A 21,107-nucleotide genomic window follows, 5' to 3' on the forward strand; every position below is an offset into this window, starting at 1 on the left:
TGGGGTTGATTTTGTAGATCTTTTTCTTCTCTTGTATTTCTTGACTATATTAGTCCCTTTATCATTTGTTGTAAAGCTGGTTTGGTGGTAGTGAATACTCTTAACTTTTGCTTGTCTGAAAAGCTTTTTATTTCTCCATCAATTTTGAATGAGATCCTTGCTGGGTACAGTAATCTTGGGCTGTGGATTTTTCCCTTTCAGTACTTTAAATATATTCTCCCATTCCCTTCTGGCCTGCAGAGTTTCTGCTGAAAGATCATCTGTTAAACGTATGGGGTTTCCCTTGTATGTTACTTGTTGCTTTTCCTTTGCTGCTTTTAATATTCTCTCTTTGTGTCTAGTCTTTGTTAGTTTGATTAGTATGTGTCTTGGCATGTTTCTCCTTGGGTTTATCCTGTATGGAATTCTTTGTGCCTCTTGAACTTGAACTATTTCCTTTTCCATATTGGGGAAATTTTCAACTATAATCTCTTTAAAAATTTTCTCATACCCTTTCTTTTGCTCTTCTTCTGAGACCCCTATAATTCTAATGTTGGTGTGTTTGATATCATCCCAGAGGTCTCTGAAACTATCCTCAGTTCTTTTCATTCTTTTTACTTTATTCTGCTCTTAAGAAGTTATTTCCACCATTTTATCTTCTAGCTCACTGATTCATTCTTCTGCTTCAGATATTCTGCTATCAATTCCTTCTAGAGTATTTTTAATTTCAGTAATTGTGTTGTTTGTATGTTTATTCTTTAATTTTTCTAGGTTTTTGTTAATTGATTTTTGCATTTTCTCCATTTGTTTTCAAGGTTTTTGATCATGTTTACTATCACTATTCTGAATTCTTTTTCAGGGAGTTTGCCTATTTCCTCTTCATTTATTTGGACTTCTGTGTTTCCAGTTTGTTCCTTCATTTGTGTAGTATTTCTCTTTTTCTTTCATCATTTTTTTTTTAATTCATTGTGTTTGAGGTCTCCTTTTTCCAGGCTTCAAGTTTGGATTCTTTCTTCCTTTTGGTTTCTGCTCTCCTAAGATTGGTCCAGTGGTTTGTGTAAGCTTCGTATAGGGTGAGATTTTTGCGGAGTTTTTGTTTGTTTGTTTGATTTTCTTCTGTGAGGTGGTATCCTGTCTGCTGATGAGTGGTTTTGTATTTTTGTTTTGTTTGTTGTTCAGATGAGGCGTCCTGCACAGTGTGCTACTGGTGGGTTGGGTGGTGTCGGGTCTTGTATTCAAGTGGTTTCCTTTGTGTGGGTTCTCACTATTTGATACTCCCTAGGGTTAGTTCTCTAGTAATCTCAGGTCTTGGAGTTAGTGCTCCCATTCCGAAGGCTCAGGGCTTGATCTTTCTGTCCTTGAGAAGATGAAAGGTAGACTTATTGCTAGAGGTGATGAGGCTGTGAATCTTTGTGGAAGAGATTCAGTTTTGAGGAATTTCTGGATAGGAGTGAGAAGAAAGCCCTCAGGTGCAATTACACCTCAGTTCTGTAGTCAGTGCCTTGATCCAGAAACTGCACTGGACAGCAGGACTTCACAGAGGGACACTGACCTTGAGGTGACATAAAGGAAGGGAGATGAGAGTCAGAGAAGGGTTTGGAAAGCAAGAGTATCCTCTATGCAAATCTATATATTTCTTGTGTTGACTGGTGTTAGTGCATTTTACTTCCAACATGGATTTATTTATTTTAAAAATTTTTATTGGAGTATAGTTGGTCTACAATGTAGTGTTCATTTCTGCTGTACAGCAAAGTGAGTCAGTTATATGTATACATATACCCACTCTTTTAAAGATTCTTTTCCTATGTAGGTCATTACAGAGTATTGAGTAAGGCTCTCTGTGATACACAGTAGGTCATTTGCTTTGTTCAGTTGCTCAGTCATGTCCAACTCTTTGCAACCCTATGGACTGCAGCACTCCAGGCTTCCCTGTCCTTCATCATCTCCCAGAGTTTGCTCAAACTCATGTCCACTGAGTCGGTGGTGTCATCCAACCATCTCATCCTCTGTCATCCCTTCCTCCTCCTGCCTTCAGGTCTTTATTAGTTATCTATTTTATATATAATAGCACGTATATGTCAATCTCAATCTCCCAATTTATCCCTCTCACTCCTTCCGCCCTAGTAACCACAAGATTGCTTCCACAAGATGTATCTGTGACTCTATTTCTGTTTTATAAATAAATTCATTTGTGTCATTTTTTTAGATTCTACATATAAGCAGTATCATATGATATTTGTCTTTATCTCTCTGACTTATGTCACTCAGTATGACAAGCTCTACGTTCATCCACGTTGCTGCAAATAGCATTATTTCGTTCTTTAAGGCTGAGTAATATTCCACTATATATATACATCCCACTATATATATATTCTTTATCCATCCCTCTGTAGATGGACATTTAGGCTGCTTCCATGTCTGGCTGTGGTAAAGAGCACTGTAATTAACAGTGGAGTGCATGCATTTTTTATAATTATGGTTTTCTCTGCATATGTGTCAGGAGTGGGATTGCTGGATTATATGACAACTTATTTTCAGTTTTTTAAGGAACCTCATAGCGGTTGTACCAATTTACATTCCCACCAACAGTGTAGGAGGGTTCCTTTTTCTCCACACCCTCTCTAACATTTATTGTTTGCGTACTTTTTGATGAATTCTGATTGATGTGAGGTGATAGCTCATTGTAGTTTTGATTTATAATTCTCTAGTGATGTTGGGCATCTTTTCACATGCTTTGCCAACATGGATTTAAAATGAGGTCATTGGTAATCCTCTCTGATGCTTATTTTAATATTATATACATGTATTTCCCAGTATGATTTTATTTATATAAAGGCCCAAAATGGACAAATTAAATCTCTGGTGATAGAAATCAGAATGGCAATTATCTTCAGGGGTAATGTATAATATTTTGGGGTGCTAGTAATGCTCTATATCTTCATGTAGGTTGTGGTTACATAGGTGTGTCCACTTCATAAAATTTTATCAAGACATAGGATGTATCTATCTATAATTTGTCCTCCCTTTATAATTTTATAATTAAAACATCTATTTAAAAAATTTCCAGACTCATCTTTAGTTCAAATATCCAAATATTTGTCCATGCTCTTGGAAGCAAGTATCCTCTCTGACACCAGTTTTAAAGATAAACCTGTCTAAATTTTTTATGAGTTATTAGAAGCTCTGTGTCTCACAGATGTGTCTAATTAAAAAAAAATTTTTTTTGATATTCTTTGCCTAAGAGATTATTTTACCTTGTGGTGAGTTTTATAAGTTTATTCATTGAGGAAAGTGATATTTTCTTTGGTTTCTTCTAAGTTTACCTTCTCAATTTGAAAGAGAATTCTTTTTTTCCCCCCTAAAAGTTAAAATTCAGTGTTATAAGGCACTTTTCTTACATTATTTGAAATGTATATATTATCACATTCTTACTTAGTGTTCACTTTGGTTGCATGCAAAACACCATTTTCACTTTAATTTGCAAGGAATGTATATTCTTTGTCCTTCTACTCTTCTTATTTAATGAAGCCACTCTGGTCTAAAATTATAACATCTCTTTTTGGAGGAGTTAGGGCCAATAATGGGCTTCCCTGGTGGCTCAGACAGTAAAGAATCTGCCTGGAATGCGTGAGACCAGGTTCAATACCTGGGTCAGGAAGATCCTCTGGAGAAGGAATGGCTATCCACTCCAGCCATTCCTTCAGGCAAGAATGGTTATCAATTCTTGCCTGGAGAATTCATGGGCAGAGGAGCCTGGCAGGCTATAGTCCATGGGGTCACAAAGAGTTGGACATGATTGAGTGACTGCCACACATACACATATACACAGGGCCAATACTGCATGGGGATTCTGGTCATATTGCAGTTTCATAAAAGGACAATGTCATAATGTATTCAGTTCAGTTCAGTTCAGTTCAGTCACTCAGTTGTGTCCGACTCTTTGCAACCCCATGAATCGCAGCATGCCAGGCCTCCCTGTCCATCACCATCTCCCGGAGTTCACTCAGACTCACGTCCAGTGAGTCGGTGATGCCATCCAGCTATCTCATCCTCTGTCATCCCCTTCTCCTCCTGCCCCCAATCCCTCCCAGCATCAGAGTCTTTTCCAATGAGTCAATTCTTCACATGAGGTGGCCAAAGTACTGGAGCTTCAGCTTCAGCATCATTCCCTTCAAAGAAATCCCAGGGCTGGTCTCCTTCAGAATGGACTGGTTGGATCTCCTTGCAGTCCAAGGGACTCTCAAGAGTCTTCTCCAACACCACAGTTCAAAAGCATCAATTCTTCAACACTCAGCTTTCTTCACAGTCCAACTCTCATATCCATACATGACCACTGGAAAAACCATAGCCTTGACTAGATGGACCTTTGTTGGCAAAGTAATGTCTCTGCTTTTCAATATGCTCTCTAGGTTGGTCATAGCTTTTCTTCCAAGGAGTAAGTGTCTTTTAATTTCATGGCTGCAATCACCATCTGCAGTGATTTTGGAGCCCCCAGAAATAAAGTCTGACACTGTTTCCACTGTTTCCCCATCTATTTCCCATGAAGTGATGGGACCAGATGCCATAGTAAAGTACAAATCTTGTCCTGCTTTACCAGTTTACTAGTGAGGTTATCCTGGTCTAGCCTGACTTTGGATTTTTAATTATTTTTTAACTATCCCTTGTTTAGAGATATTCTTTGATGTACAAATGAAAGGGATTAAAGTTAAGGAATATTAACTGTGGAGTTGCTTTAGCATGTAGGAGGCTGATGAATACATTCACAGCAACACATAAATATGAATCCTTGTCTTAAAAAAAAACCCATTTTCATTTAAGATGTTTGAAATGCTTCACAAACATCATGGCACACCCATCTTGCCTGATTACCCCATGGGAATATAATTTTGTTTTATTCATTTTCCTGTAGAACAGCCTTCATTGTTTGAAATGTGAAGTGGGAGAGGAGAGGCAAGCACAGCTCAGGCTCCCAGCGCGGCTCTGCAGACCTGATACCAAAGAACAAGTCAGTACCTCGGGGAGGAGCCTGCTGAACCCTACTGCTCTGGAGCCTGATGTCTGGGTGCTCGAGGTTAGTACTCATGGACTGGAAGCCACCGGTACCAAAGGCATGACACAGAGAGGGCCACAGCCCTTTCTGGACCTCTGCACATGACTAGGACTGAAGGGAAAGTTGTTTAATGCCATCGTGATTCACAGAGGTGTATTGATAGCATTAAAAAAAAGTCCAAAATGTTTACTGGTAGAGGCAAGCAACTTTCTATTTTTTAAAATCTGAGCTCTAAATTTTCTATTGCCTTATTAAATTCTACTCTTATACACTCCAAATAAGAATGTACAAATACTTTTTCTTTCAGTTGGTCATGACCTTGGGTGGGTTTAAGCTGTCTCTGGACTATGGTAACCGAATCAGTTCAGTTCAGTTCAGTTGCTCAGTCGTGTCCAACTCTTTGTGACCCTGCAGCACGCCAGGCCTCCCTGTCCATCACCACCTCCCGGAGTCCACTCAAACTCATGTCCATTGAGTCAGTGATGTCATCCAACCATCTCATCCCCTGCCGCCGTCCCCTTCTCCTCCCGCCTTCAATCTTTACCAGCATCAGGGTCTTTTCCAATGAGTCAGCTCTTCGTATCAGGTGGCCAAAGTATTGGAGTTTCAGCTTCAGAATCAGTCCTTCCAATGAATATTCAGGACTGATTTACTTTAGGATTGATTGGTTGGATCTCCTTGCAGTCCAAGGGACTCTCGAGTCTTCTCCAATGCCACAGTTCAAAAGCATCAATTCTTTGGTGCTCAGCTTTCTTTATAGCCCATCTCTCACATCCATACATGACTACTGGAAAAACCATAGCTTTGACTAGATGGACATTTGTTGGCAAAGTAATGTCTCTGCTTTTTAATATGCTGTCTAGGTTGGTCACAGCTGTTCTTCCAAGGAGAAAGCATCTTTTAATTTCATGGCTGTAGTCACCATCTGCAGTGATTTTGGAGCCCAAAAATATAAAGTCTGTCACTGTTTCCATTGTTTCCCTGTCTATTTGCCATGAAGTGATGCAACTGGATGCCATGATCTTAGTTTTCTGAATGTTGAGTTTCTTTTTTCTTTTTTAATATTTATTTATTATTTATTATTATTATTTGTTTATTTTTACTTTACAATATTGTATTGGTTTTGCCACACATCAACATGAATCTGCCACGGGTGTACACATCTTCCAAATCCTGAACCCCTCTCCCACTTCCTCCCCCCACCCAAACCATCCCTCTGGGTCATCCCAGTGCACCAGCCCCAAGCATCCTGCACCCTGCATCAAATCTAGACTGGTGATTCATTTCTTATATGATATTATACATGTTTCAATGCCATTCTCTCAAATCATCCCACCCTCTCACTCTCCTACAGAGTCCAAAAGACTGTTTTATAAATCTGTGTCTCTTTTGCTGTCTCGCATACGAATGGACTTATATACAAAACAGAAATAGATTTACAGATAGAGAAAAAGCTTATGATTACCAAAGGAGAAAGCTGTGGGGAGTCAGAAACTAGGAGTTTGGGATTAATATAGAAAAAAATAACCAACAAGGACCTACCATATAGGACAGGGAACTATACTTAACATTTTATAATAACCCATAAAGGAAAAGAATCTGAAAAAAGATATATAACTAAATCACTTTGCTGTACACCTAAAACTAACACAACTCTGTAAATCAACTATACTTTAATTAAAAAAAGAGTAAAAAAGAAAAAGAAAATCTTCTATTTTTGTATTTCAAAATCATTGTCACCATAAATTATGGTTTTTACCCATGGAGTGAAAAAAAGAAATTCTAAGATAATTTTTAAGCTAGCCATAATTTATAAATAAGGACCACTTAATGTGAGCAGTTAGTTTTACAACTCTCATTCTCATTATTTTTATTTTTTTAAATTTTAAATTTATTTTTATTATTATTATTTTTTGCTCTTTATTTTTTATTTATTTATTTTTTACTTTACAATACTGTATTGGTTTGGGCATACATTGACATGAATCTGCCACGGGTGTACGTGCGTTCCCAATCCTGAACCCCCCTCCCACCACCCTCCCGATATCATCTCTCTGGATCATCCCAGTGCACCAGCCCCAGGCATCCTGTATCCTGTATCGAACCTAGACTGGCGATTCGTTTCTTACATGATAGTATACATGTTTCAATGCCATTCTCCCAAATCATCCCACCCTCTCCCTCTCCCACAGAGTCCAGAAGACTGTTCTATACATCTGTGTCTCTTTTGCTGTCTCACATATAGGGTCATCATTACCATCTTTCTAGATTCCATATATATGTGTTAGTATACTGTATTGGTGTTTTTCTTTCTGGCTTACTTCACTCTGTATAATAGGTTCCAGTTTCATCCACCTCATTAGAACTGATTCAAATGTATTCTTTTTAATGGCTGAGTGGTCATGTATGGATGTGAGAGTTGGACTGTGAAGAAGGCTGAGCACTGAAGAATTGATGCTTTTGAACTGTGGTGTTGGAGAAGACTCTTGAGAATCCCTTGGACTGCAAGGAGATCCAACCAGTCCATTCTGAAGGAGATCAACCCTGGGATTTCTTTGGAAGGAATGATGCTAAAGCTGAAACTCCAGTACTTTGGCCACCTCATGCAAAGAGTTGACTCATTGGAAAAGACTCTGATGCTGGGAGGGATTGGGGGCAGGAGGAGAAGGGGACGACAGAGGATGAGATGGCTGGATGGCATCACGGACTTGATGGATGTGAGTCTGAGTGAACTCCGGGAGATGGTGATGGACAGGGAGGCCTGGCGCGCTGTGATTCATGGGGTCACAAAGAGTCGGATACGACTGAGTGACTGAATTGAACTGAACTGAACATTCCATTGTATATATGTACCACAGCTTTCTTATCCATTCATCTGCTGATGGACATCTAGTTTGCTTCCATGTCCTGGCTATTATAAACAGTGCTGCGATAAACATTGGGGTACACATGTCTCTTTCAATTCTGATTTCCTTGGTGTGTATGCCCAGCAGTGGGATTGCTGGGTCATAAGGCAGTTCTATTTCCAGTTTTTAAAGGAATCTCCACACTGTTCTCCATAGTGGCTGTACTAGTTTGCATTCCCACCAACAGTTCCCTTTTCTCCACACCCTCTCCAGAATTTATTGCTTGTAGACTTTTGGATTGCAGCCATTCTGACTGGTGTGAAATGGTACCTCATTTGGTCTTGATTTGCATTTCTCTGATAATGAGTGATGTTGAGCATCTTTTCATGTTTTTGTTAGCCATCCATATGTCTTCTTTGGAGAAATGTCTATTTAGTTCTTTGGCCCATTTTTTGATTGGGTCATTTATTTTTCTGGAATTGAGCTGCATAAATTGCTTGTATATTTTGAGATTAGTTGTTTTAAGCCAACTTTTTAACTCTCCTCTTTCACTTTCATCAAGAAGCTCTTTAATTCTTCACTTTCTGCCAAAAGGGTGGTGTCATCTACATATCTGAGATTATTAATATTTCTCCCAGCAATCTTGATTCCAGCTTGTGCTTCATCCAGCCCAGCATTTCTCATGATGTACTCTGCATAGAAGTTAAATAAGAAGGGTGACCATATACAGCTTTGACGTACTCCTCTTCCTATTTGGAACCAGTCAGTTGTTCCATGTCCAGTTCTAACTGTTGCTTCTTGATCTGCATACAAATTTCTGAACAGGTGGGTCAGGTGGTCTGGTATTCCCATCTCTTTCAGAATTTTCCACAGTTTGTTGTGATCCACACAGTCAAAGGCTTTGGCAAAATCAAGAAAGCAGAAGTAGATGTTTTTCTGGAACTCTCTTGCTTTCTCGATGATCCAACAGATGTTGGCAATCTGATCTCTGGTTCCTCTGCCTTTTCTAAATCCAGCTTGAACATCTGGAAGTTCACAGTTCACGTACTGTTGAAGCCTGGCTTGGAGAATTTTGAGCATTACTTTGCTAGTGTGTGAGATGAGTGCAATTGTGTGGTAGTTTGAACATCTTTGACATTGCCCTTTTGGGGATTGGAATGAAAACTAACCTTTTCCATTCTGAGGCCACTGTACCCCACTCACATATGTACCCAAATGTCAGTTTCTCAGAGCCCTTCTCTGAGCACTTTACCTCTCTGTCTAAAATAATACTCCCATCATTCTCTGTCCCTTACCATGCTCTACTGGCTTCCCTGGTGTTGCAGAGGTTAAAGCGTATGCCTGCAATGTGGGAGACCTGGGTTCGATCCCTGGGTCGGGAAGATCCCCTGGAGAAGGAAATGGCAACGCACTCCAGTATTCTTGCCTGGAGAATCCCATGGATGGAGGAGCCTGGCGGGCTACAGTCCACTGGTCGCAAAGAGTCGGACACGACTGAGCGACTTCACTTTTACTTTACCATGCTCTGGTTTTCATTCAGTGTCATCTGATATTATAGTATGTTATAACTATCTAATATTATTAGTCTTATGTTTTAAAATCTGTAATTCTCACTAAAATTTAAATTCCATAGTGGCAGACAGTTAGTTTTGTTTTTTATTGTATCCCTAGCACACAATAGGGGCTCAACAAATTGAACAATTGAATATTTCTTCCTTTGTTATTTTGATCTGCCAGTATGTACCTTATTTTAATTTCAAAGGGCACAAATTAAGGACAATTTCTATCTTCTAGAATTCTCTTGATCTAGAAGAACAGACATTTATGCACACAAATAATTATAATGTAGGGTACAAATTTATATGTAGTGGAGATTTATAGGTAGTGGAGATGATTACTAGAAAAAATTGGGAGGAAATTTAACCTAAACAGAATTTAAAAGAATGAATTAAAGTTTATCAGCAGATGTAAGTAGAGTGAAAGGGAAGGCATTCCAAGACAATATCAAGGGTATACGTACAGGCAGAGAGGCACGAAATAGAAGGTTGTATCTGGGGGTTTGTAAGGAGTTCAGTATGCTGAAATAAGTGGTGTGGTGAGAGAGTTGGTAAAGATGATGTAGGTAAACAGGGGAGACTCAGGATATGAAGAGTCTTACATGCCATGCTCAGGTGTGTAAATTTTCTCTAGCAGCCAGAGAGGAAGCTCTAAAGACATTTAAGTTGGGATTGTTATGATTTTCATTCTGGTCACTTCATTCACACTTTAAAAATGCCGCTCTAGCAGCCTTATTGGTGCCAGAGGTAAGAGATTCATCTTGAAATAGTCCAGATGAGAGGTGATGAGAGCATGAAGTAGAAACACTTGATAAAAGGATGTATGCTGCTGATGTACTCAGTCGTGGCCGACTCTGTGATCCCATGGACTGTGGCCCACCAGGTTCCTCTGTCCATGGAATTTTCCAGGCAAGAATCCTGGAGTGGGTAGCCATTTCCTTCTTCAAAAGGATGTATGAGACTATCTTAATTTTATGAAAACAATTTTTTTTAATGATCATACAACTTTGGGTTTTGTTTCTATACTTAAATAAAATAGACACTCTAATTGGGAAAAGAACATACTGATCAGACAATTTAAGTAATCCAGTTGGGATTGCAGTTTACTTTTGATATTTATCATTTGCCCATGAGCTTTACTAGTAAAGCCAGTTCTTTAGAGACCAATCACCCCTTTAAAAAGTGATAACTTTAATTTCTGAACATGCAGAATTGAGAATAAGACCCTATAGTAACATCCCCAAAGTACAGAGATCCTTCAAAGTCCTAAACAAATAGAATTACTATTTATGAGAGGTATTATTAATCATAAACTTTTTACACCATTCTACAAAAATTTAGGATTTATTAGGAATTTCAGCAAAACAAGCTCCTGAGCTAATTTGAATAATAAAATATCTTACTTTTTAAATACAATGAATTTATTTCCAGTAGCATTCTCATTAAAAACAGTGCAGTATTTTCATTTATTAAAAATGTATTTATCAATAAAATACATAATAAAGTATTATAAGCATAAATGTAAATCAATTTATCTCCATTGTTCATGTTATTTGATGGTATTTTATTTTAATAATTAACAAACACATAAATATATATTTATAGGAGATTCTCAAAAATAATGATCCCATGTAATAGCTACTGTTATACTCATCAGTATTTTCTCTGTGATCTGGATCCAACATCAGGAGATGGACTGGTCCTTGGCTGGCTGTTCTGTAACATAATTTCAGAATATATTCTTTTACTGTAGTATTCATATTCTTTAAGGTAAAATCTGTTAGGTGGATCTCCTTACACATTACAGATTTTAATAAGACTGAACTCGTAATTCAATTCCTCAAATGCTACATAAACATCAATCTCAACATGATGACTATCACTTTATATAAGGCATCATACTAATTATAATGGTTCATAATCTTTACTCTTTGCTATTGGTAAGATGTACTTAGAGGTGCTTTTTAAAAATCATAACCTGCTGTGTAAATGGTCAAAATTTAATAATTTTATTTTCTACAGGTTCACTTGGAGCCCATATAATACCCTAGGAATAGTTTAACAATGTTAGGCTAAAGAAGTTCTTGGGAAGGTGATTGTTAAGAATTTATTAAATTTATTTTATTAAAAAAGCAGGTAAAATATTCCAAACTGAAAATTCTGCTTCTAAGATTCCTAGTTTTTATATTGAAAAATCATGGGAGGGCCTGGAGGCTGCCCTGCAGTAACCCTTTTATCCTATATTGTAATGCACAGACTTACTTCCTTACTTGAGGAAAGGAAAGTGTTTTCTGCTTTGGAGTCCCAGCTTGACACAGGGTAAGAACTAAGCCTATATTTGTTCAGTGAATAAAAATAGACAAATATAATAATTTTTACAAAAAGAAAAAAATCAGACTTCTACGGTTGCCAAAAAGAAGAACTTCTAAATTTTGGGTAAAACAAAGTCTGAGCTGGGTAAGCCTATCAGGGGGATGACACTGAAGTCAAGTCTTAAAGAATAGAGGAGAGAGGAATTTAGCAGCACTCCTGTCAGGCATTGGGAGCAGCATGGGCCCGGGATGCTGCAAGAAGTTCCAGGGAGACCTGCTTCTTACTCAAGAGTATGTAAATTATGACCTGGGGAGCAACTGGAGATGAGAGTGAAACGCTCTTTAGTGTGGTTCTCTGGAGTTTTTAAAAATTACTTTTCATTATCAATTTATTTGTTTTTGGGTGCACTGGGTCTTTGTTGCTGCGGCAAACAGTGGCTGCTCTTTGCTGCATTGGGGTGACTTCTCTTGCTGCAGAACACAGGCTCTAGGTGAAGGGGCTTCAGCAGTTGCGGCCCGTGGGCTCTGCAGCTCATAGGCCCTAGAGTGCAGGCTCAGTAGTTGTGGGGCATGGGCTTAGCTGCTCTGTGGCATGTGGAATCTTCCTGGGCCGGGGATTGAACCCTGTCCCCTGCACTGGCAGACGGATTCTTATTCAAGGTACCACCAGGGAAGTCTTAATTTTATCTTTCAGGTGATGGGTAACTACTGAGATTGGGTTTTAAGAAAGAGAGTGTTATGTTCATACTTGCGCTTTAAAAAGATTACTCTGATGGCGATGGTGTGAAAGACGCAGTGGTGAGAGCAAAAAGGGAGGCTGTTGAAATGGTCTAGATGAGACATGATGAATTCTTAAACTAAGATAATAGTAGAAATAGAGAGAAGTCAGTGGATTTGAGATGCACTTTATTATTGGGAGGATTTATGACTGGGGGTTAAGGGAGAATGAGAAGCCTGGATAAGATATAAATTTCTCTCTGGGAAATTTGGTGGATAATGGTGTCATTGATTGAAATAAGGATTATAAAAGGTAGAACAGATTTTGGGGGGAAGATGGGAAAGTGTAAACCCTGACTCATCACTGAGAACTCATCACCAGAACTCATCACAGTTTTGAGAGTTGAGAAAATCACTTAATGTCGCCAACTTAGAAGACTAAACAGAAGAATATGTCTATGAGACCATTTGGTACAGTGCTTTTCAATGGTAGGAGCCTAGTAAGTGTGAGCTTCCTTTCTTCTAATTATATCTCAAAAATGTTCAGTTGCCACAAAGACTATTATTGATTCAATGTTAACACTCAGGGGCTTCCCAGGTGGTGCACTGGTAAAGAATCTACCTGCCAATGCAGGAGATACAGGTTCGATCCCTGGGTTGGGAAGATCCCCTGGAGAAGGAAATGGCAACCCACTCTAGTATTCTTGCCTGGTGGATTCCATGGACAGAGGAGTCTGGTGGGCTGCAGTCCATGGGTTTGGAGTTGGACACGACTGAGTGAGTACACAAGAACATTAACACTCAGGGACTTCCCAGGTGGCCCGGTGGCTGGGAGCCCACAGGGCTGTGCGTGTGGTCGTGGTCGGGAAACCGAGACCTCAGCTGACAGGACAGCTGAGCCAGTGTGCTCTGGAGCCGGCGCTCTGTAACCAGAGGAGCCTGTGCACCCACAACTGGAGAAAGCCTGTGCAGCCAAAGCAAACAAACAGATAAACAACACTCAGTAGAGGCCTTTGGAAGAACGCTAGAAACAGTGGTACTTTTATGGAGCATAGAATCCTTAGAATATTAAAAAAAGTTTCAGGTTCACTGCATTTTATTGAAGTCTGAAAAATGTGGATAATTTCTATATTCACAGACCATGTATAAAAAAAAGCCATATAATCTCCACTAATATTTTGCAAATTTCTATGAAGTGGGCAGATAAGTGAAAAAAAGCCTCTAAGATCCAAAAAAGATTATTCACTTAGAAAGACAACTAACAAACTGCATATGGAGTATATATGTATAAAACCAGATATACTGCAGTAATAAGTTCAGAGGAGGCTTAGAGTATCATAGACAGATTGGTCGCAGGATACTTCATGGGAGAAGTAACATTAAACTGCAGCTTAGAGGGTTGTGTCTGAAGAGTAGAGCAAAAATATAGCGCAGATAGGAACTGGGCAAGAACGTAAGTAAAGCATGAGAAAAACATGAAAACAGAGCAGAGGACTGCAAACTTGATTCACATTAAATACATTAAACATGTTTGGCTGGAATGGAAGATCGACATTGTACATTGTGGGATTAAAAATTGTTGTTAGAATAATTCCTATTTTTCAGAAGAGAAGTTATACTTTGCATGTAAATTTCATGTAAATACTTTTTGGAATGTCACTTTTTTTGGAGATAATTTAAACTAGCAAGATGACCATGTGTGTTAGTTGCTCAGTCGTGTCTGACTCTTTGTGATCCCATCGATTGTAGCCCACCAGGCTCCTCTGTCCCTGGGATTCTCCAGGCAGGAATACTGGAGTGGGCTGCCATTTTCTTCTCCAGGGGATCTTCCTGACCCAGGGATCGAACCCAGGTCTCCCACATTGCAGGCAGATTCTTTACTGTCTGAGCCACCTGGGAAGCCGAGGTGGCAATAATAATAATTGTGCAACTTAACATGTATTTAGCACATGCTATATTATAGGTTCTGTTCTAAGTGCTTTACATGGGTGATTATCTCACATAATGCTAATCAGTACTCTATGGGGGCGGATATTATTAAAGTGATTATGAGTGTTCAATGAAGGAATACAGGAAAGAGTGGGTTGAATACTTTTCTTCTGAAAAATCTCAGAACAGCACTTGCTCTAAGCAATAGCAGTTGACTGTGCTATGAAAGATACTGAGGTAGCTCTCCTGCTCAAAATTATTCCTCTAACTCAAGTATTAAAGTGCCTGAAATCCCACTGTTAGAAATCCATTATTGTTCTTTCTGGATAATGGTTTCAAATGATTTAAATGGTTTTACACCTTTCAGAATAATTTTTAAAAATGATGTATCTTTTAAAATTCATACTAAACACATTAGGAAGAAAAAACACATCAGTTTACTTCTATGCTTGAGATGAGAAACCCAGATCAACACTATCAAGCACTGGTATGGGGGGAACATCCCAAAGAGCAATCGAATGGGGTAAATATGCAAACAGCAACAACAATAAAACCATATATGTGGGGTGGGGGGTGGTGGATTAATATATAAACTTCACTCAGGTTGTGAATTTTCCAGAGAGATATACAACTTCTGGGAATGAAACATCAATTCTCCAATGTTAAACCAATGACATTTGAGTTTTTAGTATTGGGGTACCTGATAGATATTATATATTGCTAGGTGGAGAAATTCAGTTTCTGAATTAACTACATAATACTTGTACATTGTAAAGCTATAATATAGTATTATAATTTAAAAACAAAATTCTTGTTCATACGGATAGGAAAACATTGGAGATGAGTGAAAAACAAAAAAACACTGATAAAAAGCTTATCTGCAATATCTCCAAAATGACAAATACTTTTGAACAGACATTTTTGCCATTTAAAGAGATAGAAATATTTTTTGGAAAAATCTCTATTGACTAGAAATAGGCTATACTACAGGTGTCCTGGAAAATACAATTTTAATGGTCTCTTGCACTTTCACTTTTCACTTTCATGCACTGGAGAAGGAAATGGCAACCCACTCCAGTGTTCTTGCCTGGAGAATCCCAGGGACGGGGGAGCCTGGTGGGCTACTGTCTATGGGGTCGCACAGAGTCGGACACGACTGCAGCAACTTAGCAGCAGCAGCAGTACATACAGAAAGTGTAAGAATATGGTTATATATTGCCTTTTTAGAACTTTCATATTAAATAATTTTACATACATAAAATACAATGAAGATCCAAGAACAAATTTTGAAATCTTTTAAAAGACCAAAGTATATCGAAAGCCCATGCACTTTATTACAAAGGGAGGAACTAAGCTTGGACATCTAAAAGTGTGGACATCTGTTTTCGGGACTATAGATAAAAAACAGTTAAATAGAAGATGCGAAGGCAAGATACAGGTAGAAATAAGCCCAAGTGATTAGAAGAAAAACAGGCTACAAAAACATAAACTGAGAACTCTGCAGTCATAATAACCTGAATAAAAAAAATTAAAAAATAAACTGAATCTAATCATGAGAAAACAATCAGACAAATCCAGATTACAGGGTATTCAATATAATCAGTCTGGATGCTTCACAAGCATCAATGTAGATGAAAGATTGAAAAAGAGAAGAGACTTTTCTAGGTTAAAAGATACGACAACCAAATGCAACATTATAATCCTGGGTTAGATCATGGATCAGAGAAATAAAATAGCCAAATGTGGAATGTGTATCAAATAATATGTGATATTAAATTTCTTGGGTGTAATGATTTTGATGATGTAGGTGAATTTCTGTATGCTGGGGTATTAGAGGGGAAGTATCACCATGTCTACACTTTAAAGCAGTTCATTAAAGTATATATTTTTTTGTGTGTAACTATGCATCTTCTATCCCATCTACCCTGTCCTATCCAAGCCTCTTTCATCTGCCCATCCATCCATCCATCAGATAAACCAAGGATAGCAAAATGTCAACAGCTGGTGAATCTAAATGAAGAGTAAAATAACATAAAATAAAAACAGCAGACAGACGGGCAAACAAAAATAAAATGTTCAAATCTCCAGGCAGAATATGGCAAATGAAACTGTATTGATGAAGGAGGGGAATGGAGTAATTTTGATGTCACAATTCTGTGAATTTATACCATTTTCCCTGAAAAAGGAAGGTTGCTGACCGATGTTGCTGTTAAAATAAGGAAGAGTAACGTGTTTGGAGAGAAAGTTAATGGTTACCATCTGTCAACTGATGAAATGCTCTCAATGTAAAAATCTTTATATTATGATTTTTTAAATGAGAGGATATTTCCTTGATTCTAATAAAACATCTTATAATTAAAAAGTTGATTGGGGAGAAAAGCTTCCTAAAAGTTAATCTAAGAAAAATTATTCTCAATAAAGGATTCTTACATATAAAAACATGATGTTTCCTAAAACAAGAAAACAGAAAATACTCTGAAAATACTTACCAGAAGTGGTATTATTTGTAAAGTACTTTTGATGGATGGATTTTTGCAAATGGTTTCTTGTATATCTGAAATAATTATACCATGATATATAAATAATTTAGTTATATATATTGAAAGGACTGGCTAAAGAATCAAATATCAAATTCTGATGTGTCAAAATATTCAAAACTGAATAAGAAACTTTTTTCCGTATTGTCCTCAGAAACAGTCAAGAGTTAATTTGATTAAAAACAATTATTTATATTTTAGGAACATAAAAACAAAATTTATGTTCCTAAAAAGACATTCCTAGTACTTTGACTGTTCCATACCAATCTTTATTCAAATGATTATCTGAATCATTTGAATGGTTATTTTTTCATTAAAATTTTTCTATCTTCTTTTTTTTTAATTTTTCTATCTTCTTTTTAAACAAAAAACAAATTTAATTCTTGGAGGATTTCAGGAAAAAGGAGGAGATGTTTAGCTATTGAGGTGCAAAAAGTTTAGTAATTTGGTCAGCTCTTGACTTTTCAATGTTTTTGCTTTTGTCCATATAATAGCAAGGATCTGGACAAAAGAAAAAAATTAAGACAGAATCTTTTATATGAAGTATTTAAGATGTGTGAAAGTATCTAAAGGAAAAAAAGAACCCTCCAAAAAAACTGACTTGATGCTTTTATTCTTTATCTGCTTAATTTCTGGAGAAGGAAATGGCAACCCACTCCAGTATTCTTGCCTGGAAAATCCCATGGAGAGAGGAGCCTGGTGAGCTATGGTCCATGGGGTCGCAAAGAGTTGGACGCTACTGAGCACAGCACAGCCACATAATTTTACATCGTAAACCTACAGCTTTAGTTATGTATTGCTTTTGTAGATTCAGCACCCTCTCTTTTATTAATGTATTAAGTATTTAATTTTGAAATTGACAGAGTATGTAAAACATATGTGCATATTTTAGTTAGTAATAATAAAGCTAATGTCTTGTGTAACTACCTAGACTAAGATATTTGAACATTATCATCACTTTGGCGAAATCCTGGGATGCCTCAGCTGCTCTGGGGATTGCACTCTCTTCCCTTGCTCACAGAGGTAATGCACTAAACTGGCTTTGCTTCTTTATAGGTTTAATACACGTGTGCACATCCCCCAAATAATTGTCTAGTTTTGCATGTTTCTGAGCTTTACATAGAGAAGGCAATGGCACCCCACTCCAGTACTCTCTCCTGAAAAATCCCACGGACAGAGGAGCCTGGTGGGCTGCAGTCCATGGGGTCGCGAAGAGTCGGACAGGACTGAGCGACTTTCCTTTCACTTTTCACTTTCATGCATTGGAGAAGGAAATGGCAACCCACTCCAGTGTTCTTGTCTGGAGAGTCCCAGGGATGGGGGAATCTGGTGGGCTGCCGTCTCTGGGGTCGCACAGAGTCGGACATGACTGAAATGACTTGCAGCAGCAGCAGCAGCAGAGCTTTACATAAATGGTATTTCTGTGGTCTTATTTTGCTCAACATTATATATTATTTGGATTCATCCATGATGATGTGTAGCTCTAGTTTTCCATGTGTGTAGCTGTTCATTTTCCTTGTTGAATAGTAATCCAGAACCTGAATATACCGTATATATATGTGCATATATATATGTTTCGAAATTTTTGGCTTTTGTTGTTATGATGATCTCTATCCCCTGGAGAAGGGAATGGCAACCCACTCCAGTATTGTTGCCTAGAGAATCCCATGGACAGAGGAACTTAACGGGCTACACTCCATGGGGTTGAAAAGAGTTGGACATGACTAAGCAACTAACACACACACACCACACATACTTATACATGTTTCTTGATACACATGTGCAGTTTTCTCCAGATATGCACCTAGAAGTAAAATTGCTAGGTTGTAGGGTATGTTCATGTTCAATTTATTACATGGGTAGCAAAATATTTTCTAAAAGATTGCCTCAGTTTACATTCCCATCAGCATTATCAGAGAGCTATAATTGCTGTATGTCTTTGCCAACACTTTGCATTGCCATGCTTTTAAACTCATGTCTTTCTGATAAGTATATAACTGTATCTCACTGTTTTATTTTGCATTACTAATAATGTTGAATAATCTATTAGTGTTTATTGTCATTTGCATTTCCTTTGTTGTGAAGTTCCTGTTCATCTTCCCACACTTATTTTTCGACTAAATTGACTTTTCTTATTGATATATAGAAGTTCTTTATATATTTGAACAATGTATTAAATTTTGTTTTGTGGCCTGCCTTTTCATTCTTTTAATGTTCTGAAATGAAGAAAAGTTTGTAACTTTAATACAGTCAAATTTATTATCTTTTTCCTCTATGGATTATGATCCTTGTGCTCTACTTAAGAAATCCTTCCTTGAAATCCTGAGATTACAAATATTTTCTATACTACCTCTTAAAAGCTTTATATATATTTTTCACATTTAATCTTTAATCACCTTGTAACTGATTTTTACATATATTATGTAGTAGGAGCTCAATTTAATTTCTACTTGGTGCCCAATTGTTGCAACATGAAATGACAAACAACTTGTCTCAAAATGACCCCAGAAGTTCTTCATAGCTACTTGGGACCCAAGAACGGGTTCTCATCCTATGTGAAAGGGCTTTACCTAAATCTAATCAGTAGCTCATTCCAGTGAAAAAGGCTGCAGTTTCTCACACTGGGATCCCAATCAGATGTTTGTTAGACTGGTTTATATTGTCCCATGGCTCTTAGATCCTCTGTTCTGGTGTTTTCCTTCAAACGTTTTGCTTTTTCTCTTGATGTTTCAGTTTGGAAATTTTCTCTCATCTATCTTCAAATTCATAAATTCTTTCCTCAGCTTTGTTGAATCTACTGACAAGTACATAGAATACATTACTCTTTTCTGTTAACAGTGTTCCTATTTCTCACATTTCTATTTGACCCTTTTGTATGGTTTCCATCTCTCTGCTGAAATTCTTTATCTGTTCAGGCTTGTAATCTCCCATGTGGCCCACCTTTTCCTAACCTTTAACATATTAGTCATAGTTATTTAAAATTATCTATTAACAGTTTCAACGTCTGGGCCATCTGTGTCTCACTGTGTTAATTGCTTTGTCCCTTGACTATGAGTTTTTTTCCTTGCTTTTTAAGTTTTGACTGAATGTGGAATTTCTTGTTTGAGGTAAATATGTTTGTGTCAGAAAATGGGCATGTCTTTTCTGTTAAGACAATTGGTGTGTATGTGTGTGTGTGTGTCATTAATCAACTCAGTTTGAGTTTTATTGTTGCTATGGTTACCTTCAGTACATCAATGGTTTCAAAATTCTCTAGTGTTATTTTGTGCTTTTGCAGGTGTCAGAGTTTTTCCCTTAAATTTTCCCCTCTAGTTTCAGTTTTTGCCTCCCTGTGTGTCTGCACAGTACCACGAGACTCTCTATGCTCTTGCTTTTCTCCAGCTGATTTCCATTGCTTGTTTTTTGGTACTCGCTGGCCTTGTAGTGGGGGAGTAGTGGAGTTTTTCTGTTGTCCTGCTCCAGGCTTAGTCTTAGGCAGGTTCTCTGTGCCTCCTCAGTCATTCTCCTCCTTTCCAGGGCAGTCCACTTTGTCCACTATATCCTTGGAAGGTTTTGTGCAAGACAATTTTGTGCCCCTTCTCCAATAGCATGATACCTCTAATAATCTGGGTCTCTGCCTCCTTTTTGCCCCAAGAGTAGAAGCCTACTTCTCTTACCTTTATGCTACACCCAGTAAGTCTTCACTTGTGCCTTGGGGGCAATCAGCAAAGTTTGCTGCCTTTATCTCAATACCTGTGTGTGCGTGCTCAGTTGCTCAGTCGTGTCCAAATCTTTGCACCCCAATGGACTGTAGCCCACCAGGTTCCTCTGCCCATGGAATTTTTCAGGCAAGAATACTGGAGTGGGTGCCATTTCCCACTCCAGGGGATCTTCCTGACCCTTCCTGACCCAGGTATCAAACACACATCTCTTTTGTCTCCTGCTTTGGCAGGTGGATTCTTTACCTCTAGTGCCATCTGGGAAGCCCAGACCCTCATTCTGCAGAAAAGAAGGTTCTGCATGAAGCTTGATACCTTTCCTACAGTGCTGGCTGCTCCCTTTCTCCAAGACTGCATCACTGAGAAAGGATTTCTCTAGTCTCCTGTTCTGCTCTTTTTCTTATGAACACACAGTATAAGTATATAAAGAAGAATCTGTGAGCTGTGTGAACTCCTTGTGTCTGTGGCTCCCAGGGGTTTTAT

General features: G+C 38.1%; 1 protein-coding gene and 1 non-coding gene across 4 annotated transcripts in view; both read right to left on the reverse strand.

Annotated features, from left to right (window-relative positions):
* Positions 1–1,159: 1,159 nt before the first annotated feature.
* CEP126 (centrosomal protein 126) overlaps positions 1,160–21,107 on the reverse strand; it is a 122,478-nt gene continuing 102,530 nt past the window's right edge. The window contains exons 10-11 of one of the 3 annotated variants that reach the window (XM_040257866.1): positions 16,879–16,943; positions 10,757–11,147 (exon numbers count right to left, since the gene is read on the reverse strand). In XM_040257866.1, the coding sequence (XP_040113800.1) occupies positions 11,085–11,147; positions 16,879–16,943 (128 nt within the window). In that variant the 3' untranslated portion in view covers positions 10,757–11,084. Of the gene's footprint in view, positions 1,532–10,756; positions 11,148–16,878; positions 16,944–21,107 lie in introns of those variants that run through there. The other 2 variants (XM_040257867.1, XM_040257868.1) reach the window with 2 other exon arrangements.
* Positions 5,032–5,181, reverse strand: LOC120877169. The gene has a single exon (XR_005724291.1). It is a non-coding gene; the product is annotated as a small nucleolar RNA SNORA57 (small nucleolar RNA).

This window comes from Oryx dammah, unplaced genomic scaffold (genome assembly GCF_014754425.2).
Source record: "Oryx dammah isolate SB20612 unplaced genomic scaffold, SCBI_Odam_1.1 HiC_scaffold_17, whole genome shotgun sequence".
NCBI lineage: Eukaryota > Metazoa > Chordata > Mammalia > Artiodactyla > Bovidae > Oryx > Oryx dammah.